General features: G+C 62.9%; 1 protein-coding gene across 6 annotated transcripts in view; it reads left to right on the top strand.

The window, feature by feature from the left end:
* The first annotated feature begins 33 nt into the window (after nucleotides 1–33).
* Nucleotides 34–12,536, top strand: part of LOC117649046 (receptor-type tyrosine-protein phosphatase N2) — a 33,396-nt gene continuing 20,893 nt past the window's right edge. For 4 of the 6 annotated variants that reach the window (XM_034391422.1, XM_034391424.1, XM_034391421.1 and 1 more), the window contains exons 1-3: nucleotides 2,005–2,141; nucleotides 2,672–2,867; nucleotides 9,399–9,449. In XM_034391422.1, coding sequence (XP_034247313.1) covers nucleotides 2,786–2,867; nucleotides 9,399–9,449 — 133 coding nt within the window. In that variant the 5' untranslated portion in view covers nucleotides 2,005–2,141; nucleotides 2,672–2,785. Of the gene's footprint in view, nucleotides 204–2,004; nucleotides 2,142–2,671; nucleotides 2,868–9,398; nucleotides 9,450–12,536 lie in introns of those variants that run through there. The other 2 variants (XM_034391420.1, XM_034391423.1) reach the window with 2 other exon arrangements.

The raw sequence follows: 12,536 nt of genomic DNA, 5'->3' as shown, positions 1-12,536 counted from the left end.
CCGTTATCGTACGGTATGAAAATATTTTCGTTCGTCGTCGCATCAAAACAAAGAAACGATGTTTTTCTTCGACGACCGGCGCGGAAAGAATTAAGGTGTTTTAGTGCTTAAAAATGTGAAAAGTGCTTAAAACTTTTAGGATGGAGTCTTAACTACTTCGTCTTTTATGGATGCAGAGTTGACTCTCAGCTCGTCTTGTGGAGGTAAGCAAAATGTCTTTATAAAGTCAGCGTCTTTAACCTCTTACGTTCTGTCAAAACAACTCTTTGTGTAAGTTTGAGATGAAAATAATTGGCAATGATAAATGAAAAATACCCGATAACTAAGGGAAACTGTGCTGTTTCTTGAATTTGCAGCGCAATATTCTCATCTCCAAATTTTGTTCACTCTTGGTAACCCTTTTTAATGTATTTTCCCTGTGACCCCCCCCCCCTCCCCTGTGTCCATAGCTTAAAGTATGGGTGTCGGAAACAAAGATGCTGTGAGATTTCAGAATTACTTCCCATTCATCTCAAACACTGCCACTAAGGTCAAAACGGCAAGTTTGAATCTCGGATTGCTGAAATTTTGTTGCGTGTGCGAATCCCACGACTGTGGATCGGACTTCGGGGCAAAGAGGGGGGGGGGGAGGAATGCCTTTATCGCGTGGCTTCGTTTCTTGAGTTTTGTGTGCACTCCGGCCCCGGCACTAGCCAAGCAAGCCACGCAAGCCAAGCCACGGGCATTGGCAGGCCAGGCAGGCAGAGGCAAGTCTGATAGGGCACTTCCGTCCACAGCCTTCGGGGGACGTCCGTAAGCACGCCCCGTCGCTGCCGTGCGACTCGGACGACTCGGACTTCGGAAGAGCGCTTTGTTGCTGTCCTTCTCGCACCCTTGCGCAGAGCCCCACGAGTGCGACAAAGACGAAGCGACGAAGCGACCTCTTTTGAATCGGCCGGCTGGCCACTGCAGCCACTGCCCCGGGCCCGCGCGGGCCGGTGCCGCAGGCGCCGCAGGCTGTCGAGTGATTCCGGGTGATCGTTTCGTCGCGCTGTCTTTGTCGCACTCATGGAGCGGCCCGTAGGGGTGCGAGAGAGTTAGAGCGACGGAACGATCCTTCTGAATCGCTTGGCTGCTCCCTTCGTCGTCATGCCGCTCGCGGACGGCCCCGACGGCCCGACGGCAGGGGTGCGTCGCAATACCCGGCCGTCGCGGCGGCACGATCAGGCCAGGCCACAGGCCAGGCGTAGCAAGGCCCGGCGGCCCCTGGCAAACACGCCGGTTTTGGACGCAGCCACGTGGGGCTTTATCTCTGTGCCGCGCCGTGCCGTGCCCCGCCGCACTGGAGAGGCGCTGGCGAGCTGGCGAAAAGAAAACTCTGCCCGCGCCGACTTTGGTCTGAACGGAGCCGCTGTGTTGCGTGCGATTCGGCCCCGAGGGCGAAGGCGGGCTTTTCAGGACGGCGGCAGCGACTGCCTGATTCCGAAAATCTTGTCGCTCTGTTTCTCTCGCACCCCCGCGGCAGAGGCAGAGCGACGAAACGGCTCCCGGGAATCTGGCGGCAGGCTGCACTCGGACTGCACTCGGGCTGCACTCGGGCTGCACTCGGGCTGCACTCGGGCTGTTCAACAAGTGACGGAGGATCAATGGTCGTGGGGCTGCGTGCAGCATGCCAGCTTGAGCTTCTCCGGCGCAGGGACCGGCTGAAGGACGGGGCGGGGGTCTGCGTCCCAGGCAGCCACACCTAGCGCCCCGCGGCTCGCTGGGGAAGGACGAGGCAGGGGTGTTTTTGGACGCGTCCTGGAGGGGCGGGGTCGGGGTGGTGGCTGGCTGGTGCCGCCGTGCTGCCCTCGCGGGGGGTCGCGGTGCTCGTCGCGTTGCCCGGGGGCCTCGGCCCTGCTCGGCCAGGCCTCGGCTGCTTCGGCTCGGCCCGGACGGCCGCTGGAAGTTAGCTCGGTCGCCGCCAGGGGGCGCCCCTATCGCGGCGCGCCGCTAGCGCCCCCATCGCTGCGTGGTGTGCGTCGCGCCGCTTGCGCTGGCTTGCGCCTTGCTCGCCTTGCGGAGCCCCTCAGGCCTCAGCGCGCAACGGGTTGCCGTCCGCGAAGGTTCCCCGATAGTGTGTCCGGCCAGCCTGCTGTGTGTCTGCGGTCGGGGACTCAGAGGTGAGTGTGGTGTCCTTGCTGCCCTTGTTCTTGCGCTCTCCAGTGCTTGGCCGCGTGCTGGCCCTGGCTGCTTGCCTCTGGCGGCCTGGCCAGCCTGGCGCTCCTGGCGCCGCACCGCGCGCTCATCGATTTTCAGGGGATCTAGTGTCCGCTGGTGCGGCTGGTGCGGCTGGTGCCCACGCACAAACAAGCGGGACTGCTGCCGCCGCCGCCTTCCCTCCCCCTAACCTCTGTTGTGCCAACATCTGGAGGGCAGGTTGGCGCATCTAGAGCGGGCCTGGTGGCTTTGCTGGGCTGGTGGGCTTGGTGCATGACTGGCGGTGCGGGGCGGTGCGGTACCCAGACCTACCCGTCGTGCTTGGCGTACCCTAGTCGACGACAAGGTGCCAGGACCAGGGCGCCAGGACCAGGGCGCCAATCCTTGGCCGCCAGGGCCCGACCAGCGTCAACGCGGTGCGGCCGAGGTCCAGGCCGAGGTCCAGGCCGAGGTCCAGACCGTCCTCCTCACCTCACCGCGGTTTCTGTTGCAGCGGGTGCGGCCCAACATGCCCGGCGACGGGCTGGGCCGAGGTCCGTAGCGTCGAGGCCGAAGGGCCCCAAGGGTCGGGGGCTGGGGCCGAGAGTTCGGCCGAGGCTTCGCGACGATGCATCTACCATGGCTCGGCCTGGTCGCCCTCGCTCTCGCGGGGTGCGTAAGCCAAGGCCGAGCGGGAGACCTGACGATGGGTGAGTCCACCATTTCACCGACGTTTGAAAAAAAGACCCTATATGCAGCCAGCGAGATTAGATAAAATATAGTGCTATTTCTGTAAAAACATTGCGAGCTATCTGCTTCATTTCTAACCGAGTGGAGTACCAGGTGTGGTACCTGTTGTCACAGCCTCGTGTTCCGAGTTTTATCCTCCGGCCCATGTTGAAACATCCGAAACAGTGCCGCGGCAGCAGCGTTTAGGGCGCGTCTGGTATACAAATCAACTCGGCCGCGTTCCGAGTGTTTATTTTTTCATGCCAGAGAGGGGATCTCGGCCCTCGGCTAGCGGCGCTCGCAGACGCGCGCACGCACACACACAGACAGACACACACGCACCCCCGTCCCGCCCACACATGACGGAACATGTGCCTCTTCTATAGTTGTGGGCTCGGCACTTTGTCCTGCCCTGCCGGCCCGGCTGGCATGGCATACGGCTTTCTTTGAGGCGAATCCAATTCTCCGTCCGCGTGGAGCGGGGCGTGGACATATCGTCTAGACGTCTGCTGCTCAGCAACTCAGTCGCCCGCCCCCTCTCCTCTTCCTCCGCACGCTCCTTCGTGCACGTGTGTGTGTGTGTGTGTGTCGGTCGCTGAAGGGCCCGATGTAAAGTGATGGCAATGACCCGGGTGCTGACTCTTGTGCGTCCGTCGTCCGCCTTCCGCACCTCGTCGCCCTCCTCACTCCTTCATGCAGCATGGCCGCTGTTCCCGGTCGCTCTGTCTCTCTCGCACCTATGCGGTACGCCCCATGAGTGCGAGAGAGACGGACGAAAAGGACTCTCGTCTGCTACTCCCGTGCCGGCCGGGTGGAAGATGACACTGCTGTTCATGCGGACATCTAGATAGTCGAGTCGTTCCTTTCCGTGTTTCGAGAACCCAAATTGATGGGGAGTGGGGGGAGGGGGTGTTGTTCGCTGTCGTGTAACGCGCGCTCGGGGTGCTTGGGGTAGTGTACCGATGTACCCCCGAGGGAGGGGAGGGGGCGGCCGCTGCCGAGACCTGCCGCTCAGCGCCGGTGGCCGTGCCGTGCCGTGCCGTGCCGTGCCGTGCCGTCGCCGTGCCCAGGGGACCGCGGGGAGGCGGGCTGCTGCCCTGACTGCTGCGCGTAGCTGAGCTGGGTGGAGCTGAGCGCCTGGCAGGTAGGCAACTCGGCGGCAGCCGTGCGCGCGGGCCTGCCCACCGCCCCGGCGCTCCTCGCCAGGCTGGCCAACAAGCTGATGCCGCTCGGCGTGCCGTCGCCCTGTCTCTCTCGCACCAGAACGGAACGCCCCACGAGTGCGAGAGAGACAGGGCCATTGGGTGCGGCCTTGGGCGCCGCGCTCGTCTCGAGTTGTGCATTCTGCGAATGCCACTCGAACCCTACAAGTGTCGGGTTCGATCCCACCACGCGCCGGGCCAGGCCGCCTCACCGCCCGGAAGGTTGTTAGAGCTCCGAACATGTGAAGAGACCGGCCGGGTTGTCGATTCAGTCGCTCTGTCTCTCTCGCACCGCTGCTGCGGCTCGGCCCCGGAGTGCGACGGAGTCCGCGCGACGGCTGGCTTTGCGGTTTGGTCGGTGCGCGTTGCCGCGCGTTGCCGCGTTTCCCCGGCCGGCCGTTGTTTAGCTGCCATGTGCGCCATCGATGTCGAGTTAATCGGATCAGATGAGATGACGGCGGTCGATGGCGTCACTGGTCGCGCGAGCTAGAGAGAGAGGCACAGAGGCACCGCCGAGTGAGCGAGAGGGTCGGAGCGTCGCGGCGTGCATGCCGTGCGAGGGGCGCGCGACGTCACGTGCTGCATGCCGGCTAACCAAGCCAAGTGATTGATGCAAAATTCATCGCCGTCGCGACCGTGCTGGTTTTCTCATAAGTTTGCGCATGTCTGAGTGTTTGTGTGTGTGTGGGGGGGGGGAATGGCGCGATGGTGGGAAAGTAGCGGCCGTGCTTGGCGTGCGGACGCAGTCACCCCTGGGGCCGACCTGGGGCCGACCCCCCGGGGGGCCACGCTGGGCCACGCGCTACGCGGCCGCGTGTGACGTCGCACGACAGTCGCGCGCTTGGTGGGCACGGTGGGCGGGTGGGTCGCGGTGGATGTGACGGGCGTGGTGGGCACGCAAGAGGCGGCTGCATTGGTGTGCGCGCGGTCTGATGAACAACGGGGAGCGGGATGGGTGGCGGCGGGTATGGCACGGCGGGAATGTTTGAGCGGCCCGGGCCGATATGCGGGCACCTCTTGCCTCCTGCCAGCCATGATGGCCCTCCCCCCGCCCCTCCCTCTGTCCTCCTCAATTGTACTCACGTTGTGGCCCGGCTGGCCTGCCTGAGCGTGGCGTGGTTCAGAATGAACAGTGGAGTGGTTTAGTGCGGCCAGAGCGTGGCGTGGCGTGGGCCAGGCCACCCCTCGCCACCCCTTTTCGGCCCGCCTGGCGGCCTGCCACACCGTGGACAATAAACCGCACTAAGCACATCCAGCGCTGGAATGGTGGCGGAGGGGCCGGCCGGCCGGACGGACGGACACATAAGCAGACAGACAGACACCTCGCTTTACAACGAATGTGACGACTTTATTCGTCATAATGTGAATTGTGAAGCGTTCCTTTGAATTCGATGTCACATTCGCTTGAATGTCGATCCGCGTTGTAACGAATGGCGCACTAATTCGACGGCTGTGTCACGTGCGAGCGAATGTGACGTGGTGGTCGTTGAAACGAACGTGACACGCTTCGCACTCCGACGTGACGTGACGCTCGCTGGCAAACCGCGACGTTGAGACGGTTGAGGCACTCTGACAGGCCACGACGGCCACCCGAACCGGTAGTGGGCCAGTCGAGTGCCGAACTCGGCGCGCGGCGCGGCGCGGCGACCCTGGAGAAGGTCAAGGTGAGGGTGGAGAGAGCTGCACGGCGTATCGACGTGTCGCTATGAATAGCGGGGCTCGCGGGGCCGGGCGGCGAGCCGGGCGGCGTCGGCCGCTAAGCCCTGCTTCGCCTGCCTCGGTTCGCGGCGAGGTTCGCGGCCCTCTGCGTGGCAAAGGGCCTCGACGGAGGTGGCGGCGCTGGAAGGCGGAAGGGCTGCCGAGGGCGTGGGATTGAGGCATGCAGGCCATGCAGCGCGCGGTCTAGACGGCGTGAGTGTGCTGCTGCACGCCAAGCGGAGGCGGAAGCTGGTGGCTCCGGCGGGTGTCTTCTCCTACTTCCAGTGGCGGGTGCGGTCCCATCCCGATGGCTCCCTCGGCGCTCCCCAAACGGCCGTCCTTTACTGCGCGATGGACCCCCCGCGGCCCCGTCCGATTTGGTCGATTCGGGTCGTGATTCGTTTTCGTTTGTTTGCTCTCTTTTTTTTCGGTGGGAAATATACGTTATCCGCGCACCGACCCTTGTTGTTTCAACGTCGTGTTTTCGCCCTGTTCTTTGGGGTGTTTTATTGCGTGTGGGTCCCCCGGCCGATGCTGGGGCTGGGGCTGCGGGGCGGTGGGGGCCCAGGTGAGGTGGCCTCCTCTCCGGGGGGCTTAACGCGGTCCGTCGCGGTACCGCGGCGCCCCGCAAAATGTCACCATTTGCACCGGACTGTGGGGGAGCCCGCAGTCAATGTTCTGAATGTGCCCATTCACTGTAAAAAGAATATTTGTAGGACCTGTCTCACTGTGAAATGTGTACTGAATGGAAGAAGACTCGCCCCGTCCGTCTTGTCTATGCCCGGCCCTGGCAGCGCGGCGCGGAAGGATGCCGGTGCGAGGGGAACGGGGGGGGGGGGGGGGGGGGGGGGGGTCAGCTCGCAGCGCCACCACTCGGGTTAAAATCTGGAGTGACATTCCCCCTCCCCCACCCGTCACTGCCTCGAGCGTGGTGACTCTGACTCGGGCAATGCTGGCTGGCTGGTGGACAAGCGCGCTCCGCCATGGCGGTGGGCGTCTGCCTTGGGCGATATGGCTCGAGAGAGCGAGAGAGAGAGAGAGAGCCAGCTCGGAGTGTTTGGCTGGGGCAGGCGGGGTGGAGGCCGGAGGGTGGGGGTGGATGTCGGCCACTGCGTGGGCGTCGTGGGCGTGCAACACGGGTGGGGTGCGCGGCGCGGCGCAGGTAGCAGGGGTGGCGGTGGCGCGGTGGGGCAGGTTCCATGAATGGAGGTGCGCTGTGGAGGGGCTGCAGGGATGGCGGATGCGGTTTATTTACAGCGCCGCGCCCCAGAGAGGGAAAGAGAGATAGAGGCAGCGAATGAATGAATCAGTGGCTGAATGGTTGGATCAAGCTCGTTAATTGCGCACCAGTCGCTCTAGTTTCCGACTCGCGCTGCGAACGCTGCGAACGGCCAGCGATCTGCCCGTCCTTGTCGCTCTTGCTGGCCGTGCTGCCGTGCTGGCCCAGGGATGACGGTCTGCCGAACGCTTGGGATTCATTAACATGTGAATTCGCTGATAGGCTCTTGCTTCGGGACTCTGCGGGACCCAGGCGGATGTTAAAATGGTTGAACTGTTAAATTCACTAGTTGTTGCACTTGTTTCAAAGAAACGACTGTTTTGGGGTATGTGCAAAAAGTCGCAAAAACGATAAATCATAATGTTTCTTTGGCCGTGTGTCCGCACTGATGAATGTTTTAGCCAGAAAGGGCTTTTCTGCGAACGCGTGGCGCGTTGCGGGCGAGCGTAAAAACGCCAGGGGTATGGATGGGAACGAATGGCCATCCCGGCCCGAGGTGCCCGAGGTGCCTCCACCGTAAACTCCTCTCAGGGACGCCGTCACGGTCCAGGCTCGCCGAGGCACGCCGTGGCGCGCTGTGGCTTGCCAAACCGTGAGGAATTCCCCCGCTTTCTTTTCGCCCTCTGCTGCTGTTTTCTCTTTCCTTTCATTCAAGTGCGGGGAAGAGAGAAAAAGCACAGCCCCGGGGGCGGCAGGTGCGCAGACATATAACATTTCTCTGAAAGGCGTCGGCAGCACTGCTTTGAAGCGCGAGAGGCGAGGCGAGGTGTGACCACAGGGAAGAATTGGATCCACCGCCGGCAGTGTTGTTTGTTCTGCTTGTGTCTCTCTCGCACCCCTCCGGCATACCCCGCGAGTGCGAGAGAGAGGGAGACAGAGCGACGAAAGCGCTGTGTGCGGAAGTGCTTTCATCCCTCTTGCCCCGGGGCCGTTGGCCGTTCAAACTTGGAACGCGCGCGAAGCTAAAGTGAAGCGCAATTTTGCTGCCCCTAGCCGCCCTGCCGCCGCCGCCATGTTCACGTTCACGTTGATGCCGGGCAAGGTTTATCTGCCGTCTAATCTCTGGATGGATGGGCGGTCTGCCGCGCGCTAATTTGCGTGGTTAAGTTTATGCGGGCTTTTAAAGCGCGCGTTGCATAATTTCTGCATCTTTAACACCACTAACACTGTGGTGGCGGCGCCCAGGGCGCTATCCCGCGCACTCGCAGAGCGAGCCAGCCAGTGAAGCTCGCCGGCGACGTTCTTAATCTGAACCCTCACTCTACCCTTTTAGCCCGCTTCGGCTCCAACCCCTCGCCTTCTCTCTCGCACTCATGGGGCGTCGCGTGAGGGTGCGAGAGAGACGGAGCGCCGCTTCAGCCTGCTGGTCGGCGTGCCGCTCTGCCCGGCTCTGCCGCTCCCCTCCACCCCGGTGGCTTCAACCCACGCCAACTCAAACTTGCTTGCGTCAGAGCCCGCCGCCGCCTCTGCGCCGCGCCCCTCTCCGGCGTCCCCGGGACCGGGTCCGGGTCCACCCCGCCGGGCAGGCCGCCGTGCCGCCGCCCGCACCCCCCTCGCCGCCTCCCCGCAGCACCTGTCTGACAACTTTATCTTCATCTCGGCCTCGATCGCCTCTCTCATCGCCCGCCCCGCCCGGGGTCCAACGACATCAAGAGCAGGAAGACGAAGACGACAAGACGAGGGCGGCGGGCGGCAGCGGGCGGCAGGCTCGAGGAGCACTTTGCCGGAGAGTAATCAAGTTTCTGCCTTTTCGGAATTCGTTATTCTTGCGTCCCGCCGTTTTCCCGCTCGATCCGAGTCCGGCTCCGAGTCCGGACTCCGACGCTGCGACTCCGATTGGTCCGGAGCGCCGCGAGTTGCGCGTTGCATCTCCTTTCCCGGGGGCTGCGCTCTTTCATGTCGTTCCATTTCATTCCATTTCGTTTCACCTGCGAAACGCCAACTTGCCGGGCACTATTGCGCACCGCGATGCACGGTAGGCCAGAAGACCGGTGGACGGGGCCCAAACTGTAGACGCGTTTTGAGCTCCAGAGTCGCTCAACAGGACTCGAACCGAACGAGGAATCCATTGGTGGGGTCACACGTTCGGTTCGAGTCCCATTTAGCGACTCTGGAGCTGAAAACGCGTCTCGAATTTCGGCCACCTCCACCTGCCTTCTAGCAAATCCACTGTGCGGTGGCGGCCCGGCTTGGTGTCACTCCCTGTCAAAGGCTTGGCAGCTACATTGTCCCATCCCCTTTTTTAATCCCCCTTGTTTCCTGTCCTCTGCGGCCGTGAACACAATGGCCGCCGTGAAGCCAAACTAACGAAGCCTCTGCTTCTTGTCCAACAGGATGCCTGCTCGACGCCGGCGTCTGCGCGGTCGGCGAGGAGTGCTACGACGGTAAGTTTGACTCTTTTCTTTTCTCTTTCTCTCGCTGAGGCGGTGGGTGACGCCGGCAGGACGAGGGTCACGGCGGCACGACGAGGCCGGAGTAGCCGCCCACCACCCGCGCAGCTGCTACCCCTTTACCCCCTTTGTTCAAAGACCGCCCCCGGGGCGCCCTGGGGCAAGCCCTGGGGCCCTCGGCGGACGCGGACTTGGACGTCATCACCCTTCACCTGAGCGGCGTGAAGACATTTCCCAGAACCCGGCCAGAAAGGGGTGGTCGGTCAAGTAAGGCCGACGTAGGTGTCGATTCTGCGTCGATTTCTGGGTCGAAATCAAATCGATTCGGCTATCTCTCTCGCACACTTGGCGAATCCGGCCTCCAGGCCGCGCCTTGCCGGTACTCTCCGCGTAGTCGGTCCGTCATCTTGACCTTTCGCGCGTCAAAGTGGCAGCAAGTCGCACTTTGTCCGTGTTGGTCCGCCTTTGCGACATCACCCGCCCTGAACCCGTCTCCACGCCCATCTACCCGAACGCTACTACCGCATGCCTATGACCTTCGTCCTTTAAGGGCGGAGCGGGACGGAGGGTTTTGTGTTAGAGCGCGATGATATAATGACGCATTTATTTTTATTTTTGAAACCCCGGGTGGCCTCGGGATGGTTGGATGGATCCTCCGGAAAGTAAGTTTCCGCGAAAAAGTTTCCCTTGTATGCCTAGCCGCTTTTGTACACGCCCGCCCGACTCGGCTCCGCTTCATCCCTCTGCCAGTGTATGTGTACTTAAGCCCCGCCCCTCTCTTCCCCCGCCCCCTCGCCCGCTCCTGACCCGCGCCCGAACGGCCCCACCACCTTATTGCGAGTGGATGGAATATGGATTTTTAAAGTTTTTTCCCGCCGCTGACGCGTTTGCGCCTCGCCGCGTGGGAGCTCTCTCTGTGTGTGTGCGCGCGCGCAAGCGTGCGTGCCGTGGAAAAGGCCACCACGCGGATGCTCGGAAACATATGTTCCGCATGCGCGATTGCTCTTGTTGGTGGCCATAGGAAGCCTTTTGCAGATCCATTTTCCGCTTGCGTCCGTGTGTGGTTGTGCGCGTGACAGTGAGTCGGTGTGAGTGCCGCCGCGCTGCCGCCTCGCCTCGCCGCCTCCATCCCTCTCCGAGACAGCACGGCGGCGGCCGCGCAAACAAGACTCGGCTACCCCGCCTTCGCGAATCGCGACCCGCGAACCGAAGGAAAGAAAAGGGGGTGGGTTTCGAACCCGCGTCTCGCGGTCCGAATTGATTGTCTGCCGGCCGCACATCGGCGCGCATGCTTTTCCCGCGGGTGACCGCAGAGGCCACAGGCATGCAGGCGGGGCTGCACCTCTCTGAGGCGAAAGCGGGGCAGGCCTGGCTGCGCCTGGCTGGCTTGCTGGAACGCCTGGAAGGCTGCTCGGAAGCTGGAATGCCGTGGTATCGAGCTGGAGTCTGGAGGCGGCAGAGCACGGCGACGACGGCGGAGGCCGCGGAGGCGGAACACGGCGGCCAAGCGCGCCAAGCCCACAGTGTAGGTGGCGAGCAAGTTTTTGTTCCACCTGCCGCGCCGCCGCGCCGCCACCGCCGTGTTTGGGTTTGCTCGGTCGGCCGATGTTGGCCAATCTGGCGACTGTTTTTCTTTTCCCCTCGGCTGCAGCGGGCCGTGGAAAGGAGAGGGCTGGAGAGGGCCTGCCGTTGTGTTGTGCCGAATGGCAGCCGAATGGGGCGGCGAAACGCGAGACCCGCGCGCCGTGTTGACCTTTTTGTATTCTTCTTCTTTTCCTTCTTCTCCTCCCTCTTCTCGCCGCTGCCGCCTCCGCAAATCGATCCTCACACTCTCGTCGGAGCGGCGCGAAGACGTAGAGCGAAAGCCGATGGCCCGCGGGCCTAAGCTGAATGTGGTTCTTTCGTCGCGCCGTCTCCCTCGCACTCCGACGCGGCGCCCCGTGAGTGCGAGAGAGACGGAGCCACGAAAAGTAAGCATCGTTGGGGTCGGCTTGCAGGCGGGCTGCAGGGCGCAGCAGCTTCATTCCTAACCGCGCAGTAGTGTTGCCACACAATGGGAAAAAGTTCGCACCGTGCGCCACCAGTGTCGAAAAGGTTGTCATTCCCAGTCTGCCTTGCCAGCCCGTGCCAGCCAATATCTGAGATTTTTCGGAAAGTTGCCTAGTTGGCATGCTGAGGTTGGCAACCCTGTCGTCATGAGAACTTTCGTGAACGCATAGGGCGTCTCTCTCGCACCCCTACGCCTCGCCGGCCGCGCCACAGGAGTGCGAGAGAGACGGCGCACGCTGTGGGGGACGTCGGGGCGTCGTGGGGGCGGTGCTGTCGGATCACGGTGGGTGGGACGAGCCGTGTCATCAATGGAATGGAGGGCCCCGGAACGCCCCGGAACGCCCCGCGGTGATGTACGGCGCGCCCCTCTCCTGCCATGCGTGACGCCGCGTGACGTGCGCGTCACAGTGGAGCGACACGATCGTGTGACGCGAACGTGACGCCGCGATGTGTTGATCGAACGCCGCCAGCGCCGCGACGCACTATCGGGCATCTCCCTCCGTGCCGCGGCACTGCCACGCCACTGTCGCGCAGTCCCGCTGCAAAGGTCAGGCGGCACATTAGATTCGCATGTGAACCCCGGCGGAGCACGCCCCGTCCTCGTGACAGAGGGGGACACATCTATCTCGCTCTCGCATGGAGGCGGCGCTCCATCTCACTCGCTCTCGCGGCCGGGGGCGGGAGGGACCTCTACATGGGACTCGCTGCTCACAGGGGGAGGCAGCTTTCCATCTCTCTCGCTCCCGGCAGGGAAATGAGATACTACTCGGAAATACCTCTCCATCCATCCGTCTCGCTCTCACAGAGACGGCTTTGCGCCTCTCTCGCACTCGCAGGGAGACCAGCTGTGTGTCTCTCTCGCGCTCACAGGGCCGTGCGCGAGGCCGTCGGTTCGGTGCAACCGGGCCGCGGCTCTCTAGGCGCTGCGCAGCGCGAAGCGGACCGAGCGGACCGAGCGGAGCGCCTGTGAAGTCGACGATAGGCAGTCCGCCCAACAGCGGTGCGTGGCGGGCGGGGTGCGGGGCGGGCGGC

This window comes from Thrips palmi, unplaced genomic scaffold (assembly GCF_012932325.1).
Source record: "Thrips palmi isolate BJ-2018 unplaced genomic scaffold, TpBJ-2018v1 HiC_scaffold_4, whole genome shotgun sequence".
NCBI lineage: Eukaryota > Metazoa > Arthropoda > Insecta > Thysanoptera > Thripidae > Thrips > Thrips palmi.
Note: the sequence above shows the minus strand (reverse complement) of the source record. Positions and strands in the feature narration are given on the sequence as shown.